Source organism: Tripterygium wilfordii, chromosome 15, assembly GCF_013401445.1.
Source record: "Tripterygium wilfordii isolate XIE 37 chromosome 15, ASM1340144v1, whole genome shotgun sequence".
In the NCBI taxonomy this organism is placed as follows: domain Eukaryota; kingdom Viridiplantae; phylum Streptophyta; class Magnoliopsida; order Celastrales; family Celastraceae; genus Tripterygium; species Tripterygium wilfordii.
This window is the reverse complement of record NC_052246.1, coordinates 5,350,467-5,375,544: the sequence shown is the minus strand read 5'-3', so window position 1 is coordinate 5,375,544 and position 25,078 is coordinate 5,350,467. Positions and strand designations below refer to the sequence as shown.

At 35.7% G+C, this 25,078-nt stretch overlaps 2 protein-coding genes across 5 annotated transcripts in view; one reads left to right on the top strand and one right to left on the bottom strand.

Moving 5' to 3' along the window:
• The window catches only part of LOC120016513 (dual specificity protein kinase YAK1 homolog), a 42,151-nt gene that overhangs the window by 10,396 nt on the left and 6,677 nt on the right, over positions 1–25,078 (bottom strand). Inside the window, exon 1 of one of the 4 annotated variants that reach the window (XM_038869327.1) lies at positions 1,221–1,797. The exons of 1 other annotated variant lie outside the window; for it this stretch is intronic. In XM_038869327.1, the coding sequence (XP_038725255.1) occupies positions 1,221–1,397 (177 nt within the window). In that variant the 5' untranslated portion in view covers positions 1,398–1,797. Of the gene's footprint in view, positions 1–1,220; positions 1,798–25,078 lie in introns of those variants that run through there. 2 more of the 4 variants (XM_038869323.1, XM_038869325.1) reach the window with 2 other exon arrangements.
• On the top strand, positions 18,600–20,407 carry LOC120016514 (benzyl alcohol O-benzoyltransferase-like). Its single transcript, XM_038869328.1, has 2 exons — positions 18,600–19,113; positions 19,337–20,407. Exons 1-2 carry the CDS (start codon positions 18,667–18,669, stop codon positions 20,255–20,257), a joined length of 1,368 nt encoding a protein of 455 aa, XP_038725256.1. The 5' UTR covers positions 18,600–18,666; the 3' UTR covers positions 20,258–20,407.

Here is a 25,078-nt window from a genome sequence, read left to right as displayed (position 1 = left end):
AAATCTTTTAATAACCTTAGCATTTTCTTGAAGATGACCTGAGAAATCTAGCATTGCATATTTCAAAAATCGTGAGGGGATATCTACACTCAATGAAACTTTTAACTAAATCTTTTCCACTCAAGAAAATAAAATATTTTGAGGCGGATTCCAACCCTGGAAAGGTGGTGTATATTCTCAAGTCATCCAAAGGTTCTAGAAAATGGGCTTTAAAACGTATGTTGAAGCCAAAAGAGTGAGAAATTTATGCTAGCTGTAGCTATCACTTTGCTATTTGACTAAATAGGTTATAAGAAGAATTACATTGAGTTTCTTGCTATAGCATTGTTAATTTAATTACATCCAGCATCAATAATTAGTGGGATCAAGGTTCATTATACACCATGGCAGTTGGGGATTTACGCAATTTGTATTCAAGAACTTCGTTCCTTAATTGAAACATAAGGCATAACGATTCAATAGACAGGTGATAGAATATGTCAGATGTGGTCAATCACATATGCAAAATGTTCTCAACAAGAAGAGGCACAAGCATCCATCACCATGCCCACGGCCAAGATGGCATCCTCTGGGCTCACTCTGGTTAACTGTCTACACTCCTGGCATGCAATTCAAATACCTACTAAAATACCTCCAGTAAAGGACATAAAGACAAATTTAGGAACAATAACGGATTGTGTCAGGTAAGTACATTGTCCAACAAGCTTCAGGAACTGTCAATAGTTCATAATACAGCAAATTTTGACTTTTGCGGTAAGTAGCATTATTCACACAGCATAATAGTTATCTAATCCTTCTCCTAGCTGATAAAATACGGAAGAAAATCTCATCCAGCTATGACAATTCCATCAAATAATGAAAGCTATAGCATTACTGCCATTACACCTCGGACTACATAATAGGATATGAAGTAGCTTATTACATAACTTCTGTTTTATATCCATTAACTAAGCTAATAGACCCAAACCTTCACTTAAACAGCTTGCATTGCAAAGAAGAACAGATTTTCTGTATAAATGTAGAACCAGTAACTCTTTTCTGCTTCATACAGAAAGCTAGCTATGAATAAACCGATAAGATTCACTAAAAAAGTTCCACTTTCTACTTCATTTCTCAGCATTAAAACATAAACTTCCGAACACTAGCATTCCCACGACAAACATTTGTTATCCAATTCAATCCGCATTAAAATTTACAAGGAAAACACAAAGCACGCTCACAGGTTTTCGAACAACTACGCGCAAATTTTGAGCCTTGTCGTTCGAAGACTCAATCTCCTGCCGCAAATACGGTGCAAAAGCCACCTCCTTGGGGAGCCACCGCGACGACTCAGCTCCCACTTCCGTCGTTCTTCTAGCTTCGCCTACTTTTCTGTTGCTAGGGCTCGCATCGTCCATGACACTAACCCCTCCACCACCACTAACAACGACCACAATTTAATATCAGCATGAACAACAACACTCCAAGAAACCCAAAATCCCAATTGATTGGTGGGATCGAGATTCGGATTTTGCTATGGAAGATGATGGCGATGAAAAAAAAATTCACCAACGGACTCCAATCCCATATCTCATTTACGCTCATTTACAAGAATCATCGCCGCCCATGGATCATATCGCTGTCAACTAAACAACCAATCTCTCACAGCAGAAAGGATTGAAAAGAAGACAAATCGACCAACCAGTGTGAGATACGTTTATGTATCCGTACATCTGATTAGATGAATAGAGACAGGATTGCGGGCGACACGAAGGAGGAAGAAGATTTTTAGAGAGAGTTTTTTCTTTTTCTTTTTCTTTTGTTTTTGAAAAGAGAAAATTGTGAAATTATTTTCGTTTTCGAGTTTTTTTCATGCGAATGACTATATTTTTTATTTAAATATAATATAACATTGAGAAGATAAAATAAAAACATGTGTTTGTTTGATTTCGACCCCTTTGATAAGGGTTTTTTACAAGCATTCCGTTTGGTAAGGGTTTTTTACAAGTATTGAGCCATCCAAGCAAGCTTTTTTATGCACATAATTCAAGAGAATTTTGTATTAGCATATTATTGTTTTTTTGGAAATGCTACAATTTGAAGCATTTTAGTAGCATTTGATTAATATTGTCTAGTTTGTCCCCATTATTTTGTTCTTATCCATATTATACTCTGACTATTACCTGCCAACGCAAGAACAACAGGTCTTTGGGGTTATCTTCCCTGCGCCGTACTGGAGAGTGAAGCTCATCTTTGTGTATTTCAAATGACGATCGACAAAGCGATGACCACCGAAGATACAACCGGCCAGAAGAAGAAAATTTCGACCAACAAAGGTAATGTGCGACCATCTCTCCTACTCTCCCTCACCGTGGATAGATCGATCGATCAATAGTTTAGGGTTGATATTCGAATCTGAAACATATCACTGAAAGGAATCGAACAACGATCAAGCAGCGGAAGAATAAAAATTTTCGATTCCTAATCCGAGGATCTGTTTAAAAACAACATTCGATTATGGGTTTAGAATAGTTACCCTTGTAGTGCGCCTTTCGTACTGTCGAAGCATACAACGAACACGAACTTTCTGATCGTGCCTCTACGGTATCCACAAGAACGATGCAATCTTCGTGTACGTCTCACGTCTACGAACGAAACTCACGAGCCCTCCGGTTGCTAGACTGAAACGAACCCGCCGTATTCAAATCCGATTCAACACCTCGAATCAGTACAGTGAGCAAAATAGGAGAACTCCTTTCGAGAGACTCTCAGCCTTTTTCTTAGAAAAACTCACGTATGACTTCTATGTTTTTCACAAAAACTATTCTTTTTAATAATAAAATTATTATATATAATAATAATTAAGAATGGATGACAATTCACCCTAGAATTCTATCTCTTTGTAAACAAATATATATATACACGTTCAAAACTTTTGTGGTTTTTTTTTCTATATATATATATATATACAACGTACTATATATATATATGTATTATATATATCTTTATATATATTTGTAAACATATACATATACATATACATATATATATATATATATATATATATATAACACATTCAAACCTTTTGTGTTTATATATATAACGTGTGTGTATATATATATATATATCTCTTTATATATATAAAGAAAATAAGATAAAATAGAATTCCAAAAAATGTTTGAGTCCTACTCAAATAATTCTCTTGGTTTCTAGAAATTTATTAATACCAAAGTCAAAATATCCTAGTCCAACTACGACCGAAAAATGCTCACATTAAATATGAAATTCATCTCATGAATTTTACGTTCCGTATTGCTTATCATTCTTAGTGTGTGACCCTGTAGGTTCCCGTAATGTTGGTAGTAAATATAAAATCCTATTTTAGAATTACAAGCAGTGAGTGATGTCTAGCAACATATCACTGCTACTCAAATTACGAGAAAGTCAATGTTTTGACTCAACATTTACCGCGACTAATGTTACCGTGTTGTAAAATCCTTTTATCCTCGATATCTTGATTGAACACGAGACATGGATATGTCACCTTCGTATAGCTCAATCAATGTTTCCTGATTCCCGAATAAGCTAATCAAAACAAATGACATTGATATCATTATATCAACTCATTTAAGCATGGCCATGCATTTATCAGCTCTATTCAATCAAGAGGCCTTAGATATCAATCTCGTGTTATGAGAATGATAAATTCCATCTTGATCACTTATATCCCTCTACATAATTTATTATACACCTGATCACTACCTTATAGCCACCTTTATAAGGGCAACGTTTGACAGTGTCAAAATGAACAATTTCTTATGTCTGGAACAATGGTGATCTCAGGTCGAAGGACTACATAACACCATCATCACTATGAAATTATTTATGACATCCATAACACGATCCATGTAATGATTTCATGGTGGGTCGATCCAGTACATAAATTCTCCAATTTATGTACCTACGTGTTGACTTAATATCATATATTAATCAAGCACATATTAGCCTCTACATATTATTTTCGTCCCTGTTAACAATAATATTTGGCTAAGGACATTTAAGAATATACATTATATTCTAGGGACATTATTACAATAATTCATACTACACAGATATAAATAATTGCAATAACTAAAAATAACTTTATTAATAAAATATCCATGATAATATAATATGTTAAAGAATCATCATATGATTGACTTTAGTGCACACTCTCCAACAAACTCTCACTTGCACTAATGTCAATCACTCATGTATCTAATACCTAGTGAATTGTTGTGTTGATCATGCTTCTGCTGTGTCAGAGGCTTGGTCAGTGGGTCGGTAATATTTTCATTTGTGGAAACTCTGCATATCTTCACATCTCCTCGATTAATGATCTCTCGAATAAGATGGAAGCGCCGAAGTATATGTTTGGATCGTTGGTGAGATCGGGGTTCCTTAGCCTGTGCTATTGCTCCATTATTGTCACAATATAGCTCAATCGGATCCGCAATGCTAGGAACAACCTCTAGTTCAACTATGAACTTTTTGATCCAAACAGCCTCCTTTGCTGCATCGGAAGCTGCTATATACTCAGACTCTGTTGTAGAGTCAGCTACTGTCTCTTGTTTTGAACTCTTACAGCTCACAGCACCACCATTTAGGCAAAACACATATCCTGACTGTGATCGGGAGTCGTCCTTGTCAGACTGGAAGCTGGCATCAGTGTAACCCTTTACCCTGAGCTCTTCCTCACCTCCATAAACCAAAAACATATCCTTAGTCCTTCTCAAGTACTTAAGAATTGTCTTAACGGCCATCCAGTGACATTCACCAGGATTTCCTTGGTTCCTACTCGTTACACTAAGTGCATACAAGACATCAGGACGTGTACATACCATGGCATACATGATAGACCCTATAGCTGACGCATAGGGTATCTTACTCACGCGTTCTCTCTCATCTTGTGTCTTAGGACACATGCCATTTGAGAGAGTAATGCCATGTGACATGGGGAGAAGTCCTCTCTTGGATTCTTGCATGTTAAACCGATTTAACACTTTGTCAATGTATGTACTTTGACTGAGGCCCAACAATCTCCTTGATCTATCTCTATAGATCTTGATACCTAAAATATAGGTAGCCTCTCCTAAGTCCTTCATCGAAAAACAATTCCCTAACCAAAACTTAACAGATTGTAAGGCTGGAATATCATTCCCGATGAGCAGTATATCATCTACATACAACACCAGGAATATAATGGTACTCCCACTGAACTTCTTATATACACAAGGTTCATCTTCGTTCTTGATGAAACCAAACTCTTTGATTGCGTCATCAAAACGAAGATTCCAGCTCCGAGAAGCTTGTTTCAATCCATAAATGGATCGTTGCAATTTGACACCTTTCCAGTAGCGTCTGGAGCTACAAAACCCTCAGGTTGTGTCATGTACACATCCTCAAGGAGCTTTCCATTAAGAAAAGATGTTTTGACATCCATATGCCAAATTTCATAATCTTGGTGTGCTGTAATAGTAAGCAAAATCCGAATGGATTTAAGCATCGCGACTGATGAAAAAGTTTCATCATAGTCTATACCATGAATTTGTTTGAAACCCTTAGCCACCAATCGCCCTTTGTAGGTTTGCACATTTAAGTCCATGTCGGTTTTCTTTTTGAAAACCCACTTGCACCCAATAGGTTTTACTCCTTCAGGTGGGTCAACCAAGAACCAAACTTGGTTGGTGTACAAGGACTCCATTTCGGATTTCATGGCTTCAAGCCATTTCTCAGACTCCGGGCCTGTTATTGCTTATTCGTAAGTTGTACGCTCATCTTGTTCCATGAGTAACACGTCTCCAGGTTGTGTAATGAGAAAATTATATCTCATAGGCAACCTACGTGACCTACGCGAGCCTTGTGTATCTTGAGACGTTTCCTGTTCCACAACTACTCTTGAAGCGAGCTTAGGTTCCACAACTACTTGTGGAGCAGGCTCAGGTTCCACAACTATTTGTGAAGCTAACTCAGGTTCCATCAATGGTTCATTGTTTTCTTGTGGTTCTTGAACTGTTTCAAGTTCCACTCTCCTCCCACTGTTACCATGAGATACAAATTGTTTCTCTAGAAAGGCTCCAGTTCTAGCGACAAACACTTTACCCTCAGAAGGATTGTAGAAATAATATCCTTTGGTTTCCTTACGATATCCTACAAAAAAACATTTATCAGATTTGGGTGCAAGCTTGTCGGAGGCTTGACGTTTTACATAAGCCTCACAACCCCAAATTCTGATGAAAGACATACTGGGACGTTTCCCAGTCCATAACTCGTATGGCGTCTTTTGAACCGCTTTAGATGGAACTCGGTTCAGTATAAAAGCAGCTGTGTTCAGAGCATATCCCCAAAAAGAGATAGGAAGATCTGTATGACTCATCATGGATCGAACCATGTCTAACAAGGTCTGATTCCTCCTTTCAGATACACCATTCAACTGTGGTGTAGCTGGTGGAGTGAGTTGTGGGACAATCCCACAATCTTTTAGATAGTCACGAAACTCTTTGCTCAAGTATTCGCCACCTCGATCTGATCGAAGTACTTAAATACTTTTGCCAAGTTGGTTTTGTACTTCATTTCTGAATTCTTTGAATTTTTCAAATGATTCAGACTTGTGCCTCATTAGGTACACGTACCCATATCTACTGAAATCATCAGTAAATGTAATGAAATACAAATAACCTCCTCTAGCTTGTGTACTCATCGGCCCACATACATCACTATGTACTAAGCCTAATAAGTCAGTGGCTCGTTCACTGTGTCCAGTGAATGGGACTTTAGTCATTTTTCCCAATAAACAATATTCGCATGTCTCATATGATTCAAAATCAAATGAGTCCAAAAATCCATCTTTATGAAGCTTGGAAATACGTTTCTCATTTATATGGCCCAAGCGATAGTGCCAAAGGTAGGTTGGGTTTGAATCTTTTAATTTAACCTTCTTTGTATTTATGTTATAAATGGGCATGTCAAGGTCTAGAACATATAAACCATTCGACAGTTGAGTATTACCATAAAACATTTCATTGAAATAAATAGAGCAACTTTTGTTCTTTATTATAAATGAAAAACCATCCTTGTCCAAACAAGAAATAGAAATAATGTTTCTAGTAATTGAAGGAACATAATAACAATTATTAAGTTCTAAAACAAGCCCAGTGAGTAAAGACAAGAGATAAATTCCTACAGCTAGGGCAACAACTTTTGCTTCATTCCCAACTCGTAGGTCCACCTCGCCCTTGCCCAAAATCCTACTGCTTCTCAGTTCCTGCACATTTTGACAAATGTGAGAACCACATGCAGTATCTAATACCCATGATGTAGGGGCAGAAAGATTTATCTCAATAATATAAATACCTGTAGCAGAAGTCTCACTTCTTTTCTTCTTAAGATCTTCCAAGTACTTCTTGCAGAAGTCTCACCGCAATGGAAGCATTTTGCATCCTTAGCAACCCCTCCTTTGGGTTTCAGTGCAGCAGATTTGGATTTGGACCTTTTATCTTTCTTTTTGCCCTTATCCATTTTCTTGCCCTTGCCTTTGCCCTTTTGGACCATCATGATGGACCCGGGCTTCTGCTTCTTCATGCTAGGCTCAGCTGTCTTCAGCATATTTAGAAGCTCTGGCAAAGTTTTTTCAAAACTATTCATGTTATAGTTTAGAACAAACTGACTATAATTGTCCAGCAACGATTGCAGCACTAAGTCAGTGGCTAAATCTTTATTTAGCTTGAAGCCCAATCTCTCAAGATCCTCAATGTACCCAATCATCTTAAGCACATGAGAATTGACAGAGCTTCCTTCTGCCATTCTGCACTGAAACAATGCCTTGGAAATGTCATACCTCCCCTGTCGAGCCTGCTCTTGAAACAATTTCTTGAGGTGCTCGATCATCTCAAAAGCTTCCATGTTCTCATGTTGCTTTTGAAGCTCAGAGTTCATGGTAGCCACCATGAGGCATCCAACATCCAAGGAATCATCTTGATGCTTCTTATAAACATCTTTTTCTACCCTAGGGGCAGTAGCTGGAGGTTCCTCAGGAACAACACGCTCTAGGACAGACAACTTCTTTTCATGTTTGAGAACAATTCTCAAATTTCTGTACCAATCGATGAAGTTTGTCCCATTCAGCTTGTCCTTCTTAAGGACAGATCGTAGAGATAAATTATTTGGATTTTGTGATGCCATAGTGATCTACAACAGAAAATATGCAAAATAAATATAATGCTTTAAGATCATCTAATAGGACTTTAATTAAATGATGCTCCCACTATTTAATTCGAATTAATAACCCTCACATTAATTCGGAAAGTTCTAAACTTTCTAGTGGGCCAAGATCCATATTTCACTTACTCTTGAGACAGCTTTGGTTGAAAAACCCAAGACTAAGCTATTTAGGTAAGCAACTTTTGCTAATTGCATCTCCTTGCAATTCTTGGATCAGTTGGGTAAACAATTCTTGTTTAATCTCATCTTATGGATTAAACCCAACTCTTTGCCTCCAGGCTTCCAATCCTATTGGACTTGTCCCAGTTAAGTTGAACCCAATGATTAACAAGCGAAACAAGGCATCCTGCTTTGGCAGACTCTACCTTTTCCTTCATGCCTTCTACAAGATAGAATAAAGCACCCCGCTTTGGCGGAAACTACTTATGTTCGATCGAGAGCTTGACAAGTGTTGATCATTGGAAGGCATCAACTTAATAATTCTATTGAGGGATTTCATCTCACCATATCATGAATTAATCTCATTAATTCTAATTAATTTGATCTCAACAAATTTAGTCCATATTACCTAATTGGCCTTTAAACTAGATGGATTAGCATGCACTATCATTATCTATTATCACATAATAATAATAAAACAATAAAATTTAAACGTGACATGATTATAGCCTAGCTACATCAGTCCTCCCAAGCCAATGAGAGAACCGACAAGTCAACCTAGGTAAAACTTCGCAAGTCCTTTCTTTCGGTCATCTTTTCTTCATATGGTTAAGAAAACGCTCCATCCTCCAAGGCTCCATCCTCCAAGGGAATTCTCCGTTGCTTTAATCCTATTTTAATCTTAATTCTAATTACATCATATGTAATAGAAAACCTTGAGTTACATTCGAGGGGAGAAGAGATGAGAAAAGGAATTACAACGAGAAATAGGAGGTAAGGCACGACATGCAAGCCGTATTTTCCATAAAAATATATTGAATAAAGTAAATCATTCACAAGGGTCTTTAGGGCTATAATCATGCACCATGCTTCACCAAGCACACAAAAATGCATAAACTAATCAATTCATTTTAACCTTTAAAATAATCTTTTATGGCCAATTGGATTTTACCAGATCCTTACATATGCAACTTTTGCACTATTAGATTAAATATATAATCCAATTCAATTAATCAAATATTATATATCTAATATATATTTGAATCAATCAAAGCACACATGAAATCCTCCAGACATAATCGAATATGTTTTAAACATGGCTCCGATACCACTTGAAAGGAATCGAACAACGATCAAGCAGCAGAAAAATAAAAATTTTCGATTCCTAATCCGAGGATCTGTTTAAAAACAACATTCGATTATGGGTTTAGAATAGTTACCCCTGTAGCGTGCCTTTCGTACTATCGAAGCATACAACGAACACGAACTTTCTGATCGTGCCTCTACGGTATCCACACGAACGATGCAATCTTCGTGTACGTCTCACGTCCACGAACGAAACTCACGAGCCCTCCGGTTGCTAGACCGAAACGAACCCGCCGTATTCAAATCCAATGCAACACCTTGAATCAGTACAGTGAGCAAAATAGGAGAACTCTTTTCGAAAGACTCTCAGCCTTTTTTCTTAGAAAAACTCACGTATGACTTCTATATTTTTCACAAAAACTATTCTTTTTAATAATAAAATTATTATATATAATAATAATTAAGAATGGATGACAATTCAACCTAGAATTCTATCTCTTTGTAAACATAAATATATATACACGTTCAAAACTTTTGTGGTTTTTTTTTCTATATATATATATATATATACAACGTACTATATATATGTATTATATATATCTTTATATATATTTGTAAACATATATATATATATATATATATATATACATATATAACACATTCAAACCTTTTGTGTTTATATATATATCTATATATATAACGTGTGTGTATATATATATATATCTCTTTATATATATAAAGAAAATAAGATAAAATAGAATTCCAAAAAATGTTTGAGTCCTACTCAAATACTTCTCTTGGTTTCTAGAAATTTATTAATCCCAAAGTCAAAATATCCTAGTCCAACTAAGACCGAAAAATGCTCACATTAAATATGAAATTTATCTCCTGAATTTTACGTTCCGTATTGCTTATCATTCTTAGTGTGTGACCCTGTAGGTTCCCGTAATGTTGGTAGTAAATATAAAATCCTATTTTAGAATTACAAGCAGTGAGTGATGTCTAGCAACATATCACTGCTACCCAAATTACGAGAAAGTCAATGTTTTGACTCAACCTTTACCGCGACTAATGTTACCGTGTTGTAAAATCATTTTATCCTCGATATCTTGATTGAACACAAGACATGGATATGTCACCCTCGTATAGCTCAATCAATGTTTCCTGATTCCCGAATAAGCTAATCAAAACAAATGACATTGATATCATTATATCAACTCATTTAAGCATGGCTATGCATTTATCAGCTCTATTCATTCAAGAGGCCTTAGATATCAATCTCGTGTTATGAGTAGGATAAATTCCATCTTGATCACTTATATCCCTCTACATAATTTATTATACACCTGATCACCACCTTTATAGCCACCTTTATAAGGGCAACGTTTGACAGTGTCAAAATGAACAATTTCTTATGTCGAAAACAATGGTGATCTCAGGTCGAAGGACTACATAACACCATCATCACTATGAAATTATTGATGACATCCATAACACGATCCATGTAATGATTTCATGGTGGGTCGATCCAGTACATAAATTCTCCAATTTATGTACCTACGTGTTGACTTAATATCATATATTAATCAACCACATATTAGCCTCTACATATTATTGTCGTCCCTGTTAACAATAATATTTGGCTAAGGACATTTAAGAATATACATTATATTCTAGGGACATTATTACAATAATTCATACTACACAGATATAAATAATTGCAATAACTAAAAATAACTTTATTAATAAAATATTGATGATAATATAATGTGTTAAAGAATCATCATATGATTGACTTTAGTGCACACTCTCCAACAATCACATATCTGGGTTTATTGACCGTTTAGGGTTTATGTGCAATGTTTGTTAATTTATGCTCTTCATAGTGGATTACCCCATGGATTCTAGGTTAATTTATGCTCTTCACTGTACAAATGTGAGATGACAAACATGTGTTCTTGTTTGAGCAATTGCTTACGGTTTAAAGAAATACAGAAATTGTGGCGGATTTTTCTGGGCCTAGGGACCCATCCAACCCACACCCAGGTATTGTGCGTTTCGGGCTAGGCAAGGTCGCGACTCTGATCCACGCCTCTATGGCCCATCAATTCCCTACGCATTTATTTTAGGATAATTTGATATCCTCGCCTCCCTCACTACTATAACCCATGACTTCTTAGAGTTGGGAGAGTGAGTACCCAAGTTACCAACTAGAGTTGGATGGATCGCCATACCCAGAAAAATCCCCCACAGAAATATTTTACAAAATGAAACCACAGGAATCTCAACTCTTCCCATGCCCTGCATAAAACAAGAATATCTCACATGTTTGCCTCAATTTGCCTCAGTTAGTGCCTCAACATGCCTCAGGATTGGTGTGATTGCATAACTGTAGTGCCTCAATTTCCCTCTGTTTGACTCACTGTTTTTTTTAAATAATTATCTTTATTTTATATATTTAATTTTTATGTTTAAATACATTTATATGTTTCCATTAGAGCATCCACATCAGATTACTTAAACATGAGTCTGTCTCTAAAATATAGAACAATTATAGAGAACTTGTCAAAAAAAATCAGATTACTTAAACATGAGTTTGTCTGTAAAATAGAGAACAATTATAGAGAACTTATCAAAAAAACAGTCTGCATCAGATTCCCTAAATTTTTCCTATTATAAAAACTTTCTACAGTGGTTCCCCACATTAGAGAACCACGGTATCAATTTGTAATATTAAAATAACATTATTTATTTCTTCGGTACAAGTAAAATGAAATAAAATAATAAACTTTGTTATAAACCCAAAATCATCGTCTTCTCTCTCATCTCTTTCTCTCCAGATCTTTTGCCGGCATCCTCTTCTTTCTTCGTTCATTGTCGACGCTCGCCGAACACATATCCTTGCTCCTCATCTCGAGCTTGTTAATAAAAGCTCCACTTTGGTGAGAACAAATTGTAATGGCAAAAAATAGCACGGGCCCAACAACAAAGGCACTTCCAAAGCCCAAGTTGAAGTCGAGCCAAACAGCTTGGTCGAAGACACGTGTCTTCGACCATCGAGGATCTAAGATCCAATGTCAAACTCAATTAAGAAACCTCCCTGTTATTCAATCCCAAATTATCGTTGCTTTATCTCTGACATACTTGAATATGACAAAAAAAACAGGAGAAACATTTGAATTTATCTATCTCTGACACAAAAGGATTTTCTCGTTCCTCCGCTGACATGACCTAGCAAACCCCTGACACAAGAAGAGGCCTCACGTCACATCATAGGGTGGCGTCAGAAGAGTCAGTAGATTTGTAGGAGAAGACAGCTTGTCTCTAACGATAACATGAACAAGGATCGGACGACCTTTTTTGGACACGTGTTCCCAATATTGCAGTTTAAATAGCAAATTTTCACCAACGGTAAGGATCTTCTTTTCTCGGGGAAAAAAGGTTGACTCTCTGAAGTTCTCTTCTACAATCTCTGTTCGACACTGCTCCCATCCTAGTCATCCTTCCACATTCTAGATCAATTCCCATTTACTCTTCTTTATTGGAAAGAGCATTTGATTTCCTTACTAATTTGTGCGTCGGAATGTCTTTGGCAGGTACCTCACCGGTGCTCAAATCTCATCTTGTTTCATCTGTCCAGTTCACATATTATTGGTGGCTCAACGTTACAAATCTTTAATTATAGATTCTACCCTCTACACAAATCTAATTTTGATGAGATCGAATGGAGTACTGAACTTCCTCCATGTATATGCAGATGTTCATCCCCTCTTTGCAATTGTAGAATCTAAGACGAAATTGAACTAGAAACAATGATAAGTACCTCTCGATGTTGATTATCGAAAAATAAGGGCAGTCCCATCTCCTCTCTTTAAGAGATGCGCACACAGAGATCTCTAAAGAGAGAGAGAGATGGAGTGCACGTTATCATCCACAGGAGAATGCTAAGAATTTTTCACGGTCATCAAGCCCAAATGAGATGGGTGTGGAGCAGAGCCCCAATTTCATGGTAACTTTTTTGGCTTTCTAAATGTTCTTGAGATTATCAGTGGGTTTAATGTGGATCTTGGACTGAAGCAGATGAAGGAAGGATGGAAGGAAATCGGCACCTTCTATTTGTTCTGATTTATTATTTATTTATTTTTTATTATTTTAGATAATATGATATTAATTTATTATGAGATTGGGACCTTCTGATAATATTTATGATTTTAGATTTTTTTGATAAGATTTATTATATTAACAAAGGAAAGAGAAAAAAAAATATATTATTTTAATGATGTAGAGAATATGATAGGTAATCTGACGCAGTGTTGGTTGGATAGGGAATCTGTAAAATATGGGAAAGTGACATTTTGTCTGTATTTTAGGGAATCTGTTAAGGGAAGCTGATACATGTTACAACTAAAATGCATAATACCTCTACATGTAATTTGTCACAATATACTACACAGTATAATTGCTACATAGCAAAATTATTATCAACAAAAGTTTAACCAAACACTACCTTCCTTGTCCGTCCGTCTATATGAAAGCATACCACACTCTCTATCTCCATTTATATACTATTAATTATTAATCCTTGATTACGTATAAAAAATTTATTAACACTCAATTTTTAAATTAAAATGAAGATTCCAAAATGTTATCATAGTGTCTGTACCAAAATGACTTCTAGTCATATTCTGACACGTGACAATATAAGCTCACCATAAATACTCTCAACGAACCATAAGACAACACACGATAAACTTTTGGGATAAAGACTCGAATAATAATGATGATGATGTTTCTCTATTTTTGCAAGAATTCTGATAATGTTTAGTTTGGAATTTAGGATTACACTGATGAAAATTTCTAAAGATAAATTTTCTAGAAAGGTTAAAATCTAAGAATTTATTTATGAAACTGTGTTCTTCTATAAAGGGACAACCTGTTACCAACAATGGATGTATGAAGTATGAATGTATGAAACCCATGATATAAATCAATTAACTGGTTCACTTACTTTGAAGACATGAAGGTTATAGGGGAGACTAGACAAGTGACTTGAAGAGAAGAAAAAGTCATTAAGTATTATCCATGATCTACCACATCACATTGTGCCAAGAGCATGCCTAAAAGACAGAAGAAGTTGACCACATCACCACTTATCAAAGGATTATAAAAAAAAAAACAGAAGTTGAGAGGACCCCTCGTCAAACACATAACCCATGTCAAATAGCAAATTCCACGTCTTAGCAAGACTCCAGTCGACACTTGTTAGCCTACTTTTATCTTTATTCAAGTTTATGTGGTTGTATCCTCCACGGATGTTTTAGCTAGCACGCAATTGAAAAAGCTATTCCTCTTAGAAAGTAGTTTTATCTTTATTCAAGTTTACGTGATTGTAACCTCCACTGATGTTTTAGCTAGCATGCAATTGACAAAAGCTATTCCTCTTAAAAAGTTGAGAGTGATGGGTAGGGATGTCAATGGGGTGGGTTTGGGACGGGGATATCTTAACCCGTCTCTGTACCCGTTAGAAAAATCCTTACCCGTCCTCGCTAAAATACTCGCTAGGTATTTGAATCTTCACCCCATCCCAGTACCCGTCGATGCGGGGAATCCCCACCCCTTTACCTGTTTCCGTCAACATTAATTTTGAGAATTCTTGTAATTGTAAAATATCGTTAACTGTAATTGTGGGAACTTCAATAAGTGTGAAAATTAAAATATGAATATATAAGTGAAACTAACATATATATATATATATATTATAAGTAATTAATAACATATACCGGTGTGGGGCGGTTGGATTTCGACAAACTCATCCCCGCATCCGTACCCGTTATTTTTTCCACAAAAATACTCGTACCCCGACCCATTAACTAGCGGGGCGTACCAATCTCATTTGAGGCAGGTCATGCGGGTACTCATCAGGTACGAGTATTTTTGACATTTCTAGTGTTGAGGGTTCTTGTAAATATACTCATACCCATCCCCGATCTCGACCCATTAACTAGCGGGTGTACTCGTCTCATTTGGGGGTTATGTAGATACCCACTGGGTACGAGTCTTTCTTAGGATTATCCATCAAAGTATTTATTTTCGTTATCATTTTCACTAATAGTCCTTTATATTTGAGATATTTCGCATATTGCCTCCAACTACTGGTGTTAATTTTATTCATGTCCTCCCTTTATTCCGCGTTCTCATTAAAAAGAACTATTTTTTTTCTTCATATTTAGATTATTTTATATTAGATTTAATATAATTTAATAGATGTAAGAATTCATATGAGAATTTTCTCCAATTCCATTGTAATATGTTAGCCAAATTTTTTCTAGTAGACAAATTATTAATTTATTAATTTTGTTTTTCAAAATATACCCTTTATAATTAAGGCCTCAAACTTATGTTTTATTATTATTTTTTTGACCTTACAAGTCTTTTTTGTGTTTATATCCCTCGATAAACAAGACGAGAATTTGCTCAAAGGACTATGATAGTTTTTTGTTGGGGACAAAAAAACAGATTTTTGTATATTTGTGAGTGTAGTAGATGATGTGGGTCCCAAATGAAGTCAACATGTGGACAAACATGAGTCCATGCGTACATGTTGTTGCCAATAAAATGAGACCATCAAAATGACATTGTTGTACCAATATTTTAGTCAATACCTCAATAAAATCACACCCATACCCCAACAAAATGAGATTGTTGTGGCTGCTCTCAGGCCATTGAAGCTTAACACTTGAGCATTAAAAAAAATGAACATGAAAAGACACACAATAATACTAACATTTGAAGTTTACACTAGCTAAGTATGCTTTATCTAATTATGTTTCTCATGAGTGGTTGGGAGAGAAGCCTGCCTTCCTCCGTCATGTAATTGAGACTGATTGTCTCATTCTTTCTTGTTAATGGAAGTTTTCTTCTCAAAAAAAGAAAAGAAAAGAAGTTTATGTGTCACCGACCAAGCTGCAATTAATGCATGCATTGAAATGGGGAAAAACATGGGAAGCCCGGGGTCTGCTGTAATTTTTTTACAGCAGGCCCCAGTGTAATGTACTTTTTTGACATTAAAAATTTTTATTTTTATTTTTAAAAATCATAAATATGTAGTGTTCATCGCAACGAACACAACGATATATTTTTTGTTAGAAACAAAAATCAAATTCAACATGAAAAAGACACAACAATTCTAGACCATCGGATATAAACTCAAAATATTCAATGTTTTGATCACGATGAATTTGATTTTTGTTTCAAACAAAAAATATACCGTTGGATTCGTTATGAAAAATACTACATATTTATGATTTTTAAAAATAAAAATAAAATTTTTTATTATCTATAAAATACATTACAACGGGACCTGCTGTAATAAAATTACAGCAGGTCCCGGGCACCCAAAAACATGGGGGTCAAATTCGTGCACGTATACATATTTGGGTAGGAAAACAAATGGCAGTGCCTTTGAAAAATCAATCTCCACATCTTTTAAACGAGGACGCCCTCATAATGTTTGTGCTAAATGATGACTGACATTAAAAGTATTATTTATTATTTAAAAGCTCTAAAAAAATGAGAAGTTATGTGAGAGGGGAGTGTAGTGTACTAGCCGAGCACAACTCCATTGTGGTCACTAGTTGTTCATTATTGTCAGTATGTGTCAGGGGTGCGGGGGAGGGGAGCCTCTGTGGTATGGTATGGTATTACTGACGTGGATTAGTTATTTTCGTATGGAGAGTAAAATTGTATTTTTCTGATACGTAAGTAGTTAGTATATAAGGGTTGAAAATCCTAACCAAATGTATTAAGGAATTTCTTATATTGAAAACAGTCACAAACACAGAGAATGTAGGCACATTATCGAACCTCACAAATCCTGTATTCTTCTTATCTCTTTCTCCTTTCGATTGTTTCTCTATATTGTTTTATAATATGTCAATTGGCTGTGAGAAACCTATTTTGCAACAGTTTCCTAAGCGTCCAAGACGATGTAATTTTATATCAACATAAAGTTGGTCTAGATAACTAGCCATGTATGTATATACACGTGCCATCCAAGCTAGGGGCTATAGTTTTGAAGTCTACATGTATGGACAGACATTAATAACATTTATATATCAATCAAGCTATTTGTGGCCTCAATGTAATATGCTCTCCCAGCTCAAGTCATGCCAAAAAAAGGGTCGTTGTAGGTCAACGTTCGTTCACCTCTCAATGCAAAATAGAAATAACAAGTCAAGTGGATTGAGACTTACAAAAACAATTGTCGGTTATATAAAAACGTTGAAATTGAATGGGAGTCGGTGGTAAGCTGACTCACCAAATGACTAAGTAAATTTGAAAATGAATTGTTTTCAAAGCATAAATGATTGGGCAAATTTGAAAAGGAACGTTTTTAAAACATTTGTTTCGTATTGTTTCTAAAACAATTAAATAATTATATATCTAACACTAAAATCAGTCGAATGACGTACTGAAATCAATAGAATAATTAATCCATTATTATAAATCAATGGAATAATCAGTGAGTTGACACAGTTTCAATGTAATGTCACCGTTAAAGAAAGAAAGAAAATTTATAAACCCATGAGTTAAAGAAAGAAGAAGCAATTCTTGTGGGTGTAGCAATAAGTTGAAATAGCCAAATTACAATAGATAATGTCATATATACTATAATACCAAGATTTTTAAAAAATGCTATAGCTACTCTTAATTTATCATGATATACATACGTTTAGCATGACATTTCCAACATCACTAACTTTTACTCATGTTCATGTGCAAAAATTAGCACTATTCAATTAAAAGTAGAAACAACGTACAAGTAGAAGACAATAATAGTCTTATCCAATAATTTGACAACTACCAAGCACTATTCACAAGGGCGATTCTTATTCACATTTCAACCTCCAAAACACATGCATACCAACGTGATTCATATGTTCAAGAAATTTCAAAAACATTACGTCATGCATGTTTGTGATTGCATTATGTATCAATAAACCATGAATGCGCTTCACATTGCAACTTCGCCCTCAACAATCGCTTGTAAACAAGAAAGTCCCCACTTTTATCATTCTCACTATAAATACCCATGTATATGTTACGGCTCTCCACACACAACCTCAACCACGACAAACTCCACCGAATCACTCCCTTTAAAAAAAAAAATCTTCCTCCCCTACCATGAAATTAGCACCAACATCTCTAGTGTTCAAGGTCCATAGACATGAACCTGAACTAATTTCCCCAGCAAAACCAACTCCTTGTGAGCTAAAGCCGCTTTCGGACATCGATGACCAGGAATGTCTCAGATTCCATTTCCCGGTGATACAATTTTATCGTTACAATCCTTCAATGAAAGGGAAAGACCCTGCTAAGATCGTAAAGGAAGCAATAGCAAAAGCGTTAGTCTTTTACTACCCACTCGCTGGGAGGCTTAGGGAAGGCCCTGGGCGTAAACTTATGGTGGATTGTAATGGTGAGGGTATCATGTTTGTTGAAGGTGATGTTGATGTTAGTCTTGATGAATTTGGCGATGCACTTCACCCTCCATTTCCTTGCTTGGAAGAGCTTCTTTTTGATGTTCCTGGCTCTTCTGGTATTCTCAACTGCCCCCTGATACTTGTTCAGGTACTTCCCTTTTATATTTTTCAAAATTTCCTTGATGAATATATTTGGGTTGTTTAATTTATTTTTTCCAAATATCTTGAAATTTTATAATTAGTAAATGAACTGTTGGTATACTGATAACTGATAACCTACTCGTCGTAAAACTTACGTTGAATCATCGACATGATTAAAGGTTACTAGATCACATTCATAGAGAGCTTTTGCTAATGTAAATCGATGACAGGTGACGCGACTAAGATGCGGTGGTTTCATTCTCGCTCTCCGTCTCAACCACACAATGGCAGATGCACCAGGCCTCGTCCAATTCATGTCTGCCGTAGGAGAGATGGCGGGTGGTGCGAATGTTCCATCTGTGATGCCAGTTTGGAACCGACACATCTTTGAAGCTAGAGACCCACCATGCGTAACACATACGCATAGGGAATACGATGAGGTTCCAGACACCAAGGGCACCATCATCCCACTCGATGACATGGTTTTCCGGTCTTTCTCCTTCGGGCCCAAAGAAATCACTTCGATTCGAAGATTCATCCCACCTCATCTTCGTCACTGCTCCACCTTCGACATAATAATCGCCTGTATTTGGCGGTTACGCACCATAGCGCTCCGACCTGACCCTGAAGAAGAGATGCGGATGATGTTCATAATCAACGCACGCGGCAAGTGGTACTCTCCCTTGCCGGAGGGATACTACGGGAACGCGTCCGTATTTCCAGTGGCAATCGCGACCGCTAAAGAACTCAGCAAGAATCCGCTAGGGTTCGCGTTAGAGAAAGTAAGGAAGGTGAAGACGGAAATAGACGGAGAATACATGAAGTCTGTGGCCAATCTGATGGTGTTGAAGGGGCGGCCAAACTTCACGGTGGTGGGGTCCTATTTGGTATCTGACTTGACACGTGCCGGGTTTGGAGAGGTGGACATAGGGTGGGGTATGCCCGAGTATGGTGGGCTCGCAAAAGGAGTGGGGCCCATTCCAGGTGTGATTAGCTATTATATACCATTAAAGAACAAGAAAGGAACGGATGGGATTGTGATCCAACTAGGTTTGCCGGCTCCAGCTATGGAAAGATTTGCCCAAGAACTGGACAGCATCTTGAAAGACCAAAATACCCCCAGACCAAGTTCTCTTGTCTCTGCACTTTAGGTCAAGAAAATTAGTGGTATGTAGGGAAGGGGGGCCTTAAGTAGTGTTGGAATGAGTGTACTATACAAACATAGGCAATAAAACTAAATTGAGTTTCTGTTAATTATGGCTCCTCCAATTAAGTATTAAACTGCAAGAATAAAAAAAAAATTGACAATGCACTCATTTTATGATATATCCTCTACATGTCTATGTTGTTATTATTTTTCTTCTCACATTGGAGAGTTAATAAATCTATGACATTCAAACTTATTTTTTTAGTGTCATCCTTATGTTTCAGAATTAACAGGAGTATTATGCACTAATTATAATCATCCTATAATGAATTATGGTGAAATGCATAATAATCATATACGTAATTTATCACATCATTTTAAATAACATGTATTCTATGAGAAAAAAAAAAAGAATCATTCATGGGGAATGTGTTTTCAAGTCATGTATTGTTGAATTCAATAGAGAAATACGGTCACCTCAGCAAGTTGACTGACTGAAATTACCCATTCTACTCGGATGGCTTAATTGGAACAAATTGAACCGTTGGTGATCGATTTGGCACAATTGAAAGCTCGGTGGCCAAATTGGAATACGGACTATCTTTCGGTGGCCACAAGTTGTATTAAGTATTAACCCATCAAATACTGTGGTAGGACTAGGTTGTACAGTGTACGTTGTACCAGGTTACTTGCCCTACTTAACTATTGTTTATTTGTGTCATATACACAATTTTACACTTTTTCAATAACACAAATATCTGTGTTAATTACTTGATGACTTGGAGTTTTACTTATGAAATTCAACAAATATATCACGATTTTTTCCATTTAAAGGCGAAATAGAGTTAGCTAATTGATTATAAAATGATACAACAATGAGAACTGAATTTATTATCATATAAATACATTATGGTTTGCCATCGTTATCATCAAAAAATATTCAAATGTATCATTTTTGATGATACCATATAAGAAATCCACACCCGTATATATACAAACTATATTATTCGTTTTAGGGTTTCGATTTCCATAGATAAATCGGATTATCCTCACGAGTTTGTTCCTCATAGACCCAGCAACTGAGCCTTAACCTAAGTCACTAAGCCTATGAAAATACCTATTGAATACAAGGGAGGGGTTTTACCATTATAGGCAACTATACCTTTGATTTTATTTTTGTCCTTAAACTTTTTGCACTCTTAAAATCGTCGCTTAACTATTCAAAGGTACCCCGTTCGTCCCTTAAATGATTCCGATATCAGAAAAATCATACGTGGCATCCCAGTTGACGTAATTTTTACACCTACCATCCAACTTGGCTTAGATTTTACACCTATCATTCACGTTTGTCAAAGTTTACCAATTAGAATTACTCCGGTATGTCAAATAGATGACGCACTTGAAGGATGAAATAAATACCTTTAAATAATTGAAGGACGAAGTTACGTGCAAAAACGTTTAAGGACGAAAACAAAACTAATGATATAATTTAGAGACTAAATGTAACATTTTACCCTACCAATATACATCACTTGGTTGGGAGTTGCGACAGACCCAACAACCGATCTGGTACATATCCACTTTATCCTCGTAAGTAAATCTTTTTTAGAAAAAAAACCCTTAAATGATCTCTAACCGAGAGCCCAATGCGTCTTCACCGCCGTTCAGATACCTACGATATTCTGCGTGCGGCGTTAAAAATGGCTACCAAAACCCTAGCGATGTGTCCGTACGTCCACCGCTCGTCTAGAACGCGCCTCCTCCTTCGTCAAGCTCTCCCTTCGTTTCTACGAAATCCTCCGACACGCTTCGATTCACTCTCCACAATCTCAATCTCATCTGGAAATACACGCAGCTCGAGAACCGAAGTCCCCATCAAAACCGATTACGTCAGTGGATCAGGGTTTGGGCTTGTCCGCCATCGCAAATTCACCACTGGAACCACTTATGTTAATGAGGCGGGATTCATTGACTCCCTTCTCATGCAGTCCATGAAGAAGAAGGTACCTTTTTGTTACTTTCTTGTGCAAACATTTCGGTTCTAGGTTCTACTTCTACTCAATGAATTTTTTTCTTAAACTTCCTACTTCCTAGTCAAATATTATTTTATTTTTTTTAAAGAAACCAAAAATTTTATATCATAAGGAGGAGAAGAATAACCGTTCTCTATTCAAATATTCATATTAATATTAATAGGGACCCGAATTAAAATCTTTTATCAATATTGTTGCTCCTACACGGGACGGATCTAAACAATTGATTGAGCCATTGAGGGGCTTGGTAAATGGTCAAGCCACGGAATTATAGGAGGTGGACAAAGTTTGTCGGAAATTTTCTTGGGCTTTTTCATATAGTCGTCATTAAATTACACATCACAATTAAAAAATTAAATAAAATGTTTAAAGAACATTTTTCGAAAGATGTATAATTTGTTGATGTGACTGGGGCAACAAAATGTATTGGTACAATGGTGTAAATTTGTTGACTTGATTTTTGGTGTAATAGAGGTGGAGTCCAATATTGATTTTTGTGTATTTGTGAGTGTCGTAGAAGATGTGGATCCCAAATGAAGCTAACATGTGGACAAACATGAGTCCATGCCTATATGTCATTATGTTGTTGCCAACAAAATGAGACCATCAAACTGGCCTTGTTGTGCCAATATTTTAGTTCATACCCCAATAAAATCACACCCATGCCCCAATAAAATGAGATTGTTGTGGTTGCTCTCAGGCCATTGAAGCTTACAACTTGAGCATTAAAAAAAATGAACATGAAAAGACACAATAATACTGACATTTGAAGTTTATGTGTCACCAACCAAGCTGCAATTAATACATGCATTGAAATGGGGGAAAACATGAGGGTCAAATTCGTGCACGTATACATATTTGGGTAGGAAAACTAATGGGGATGCCTTTCAAAAAATCAAACTCCACATCTTTTAAACGAGGACGCCCTCTAATGTTTGTATTAAATAATGGCTCATATAATAAGTATTATCTATCACTTAAAAGCTTTAAAGAAAAGGGAAGTTGTGTGAGAGGGGAGCGTAAAGTACCATTCGAGCACAACCCTATTGTGGTCACTAGTTGTTCATTACTATCAATATGGGCAGGGGGTGCGGAGTTCTCGTGGTATGATACGTTATTATTGATGTGGGTTGATTATTTTTGTATAGGGGTAAAATTGTAATTTTCAGGTGCCTAAGTCGTTGGTAAATAAGGGTTGAAAACCCTAGCCGAATGTATTAAGGAATTTCATATATTGAAAACAACCGCAAACCCTGAGGACGTAGGTACATTGTCGAACTTCGTAAATTTTGTGTTGTTCTTTTCTCTCTCTTTTTGATTGTTTCTCTATCTATATTATTCTATAATATGTGATTGTTTGTGAGGAACCTGTTTTGCAACAGTTTACTAAGAGTCCAAGACAGGTAATGTTATATCAAGGGAAAGTTGGTTCAGATAACTAGACATATATATATATATATATGCCATCCAAGCTAGGGGATATGGTTTTGAAGTCTACATGTATGGACAGACATTAATAACATTTATATATCAATTACATATATATATATATATATATATATCATCCAAGCTAGGGGATATGGTTTTGAAGTCTACATGTATGGACAGACATTAATAACATTTATATATCAAAAAATCAAGCTATTTGAGGCCTCAATGTAATATACTCTCTCATCTCAAGTCATGCCAAAAAAAGGGTTGTTGTAGGTCAACCTTAAAAGTCAAGCAGATTGAGACTTTGAAAAAATTTTAGGTTTCCGAGATGTTTTCAAAGAATATTATAATATGTATTCCCAAAAGGATAATGTTTGAGACTCTCAAAAAGTGACCCCCAAAAGACCCTCATTTAATGTGGAGTGTTGGATGTGAAGTGAGCTCTACATGTGTGTTTTTAATCAATGGTCATTTTAATGTCACATAGATTTGGGGGACTTTTGGGGGTCATATTTTGGGGGCCTCTAGCATTGTACTTCCCAAAAACATTGATCATTGCCAATTATATAAAAAGTTGAAATTGGAATGGGATCTAGTGGTAAACTAACTCCGCAAATGACTAAGTAAATTTGAAAAGAAATTGTTTTCAAAGCATACATGATTGGACAAATTTGAAAATGAACGGTTTTCAAAACATTTGCTTCATAAACTAAGATCCATTCTTTTTTAACTGAAATCCATTATTTTTTTCTTATTAATTTCATTGTTTGTGCTTAAATTCATGGTTAAAACAATGAATGACATATTAATATTAATGAAATAACTAAATCCATTATTTTAATCAACGAAGTAATCAAAGGTCCAATACAATTTGTCAATTTCAATTTCAATGAAATATTAATATCAATGGAATACTTAATCCATTGTTTTAAATAAATGGAATAATCATTTCTGGAACAATTTTAATGGAATGACATATCACTGAAATAATTAAATATGTTATTTTAAATAAGTGGAATAGTCAGAGGTTTGTCACAATTTCAATGGAATGAAATATTAAGATGAATGGAATAACTAAGCCATTGTTATAAATCAATGGACCAAACCAGTGAGTTGACATAATTTCAATGTAATGTAATTTCTAAAATCAATGAATAAATAAATTATTTTTTTAAATCAATGAAATAACTATATGTCTTACAATAAAAGCAATGGAATGACATCCAAAATCTATAGAATAACTAAATCTATTGGTTTACATCAATTGAATAATCAGATGTCTGAAAAAAAATTCAATGGAATGACATACTAGAATCAATGGAATAACTAAATCATTTTCTAAAAAAATTAAATAATTA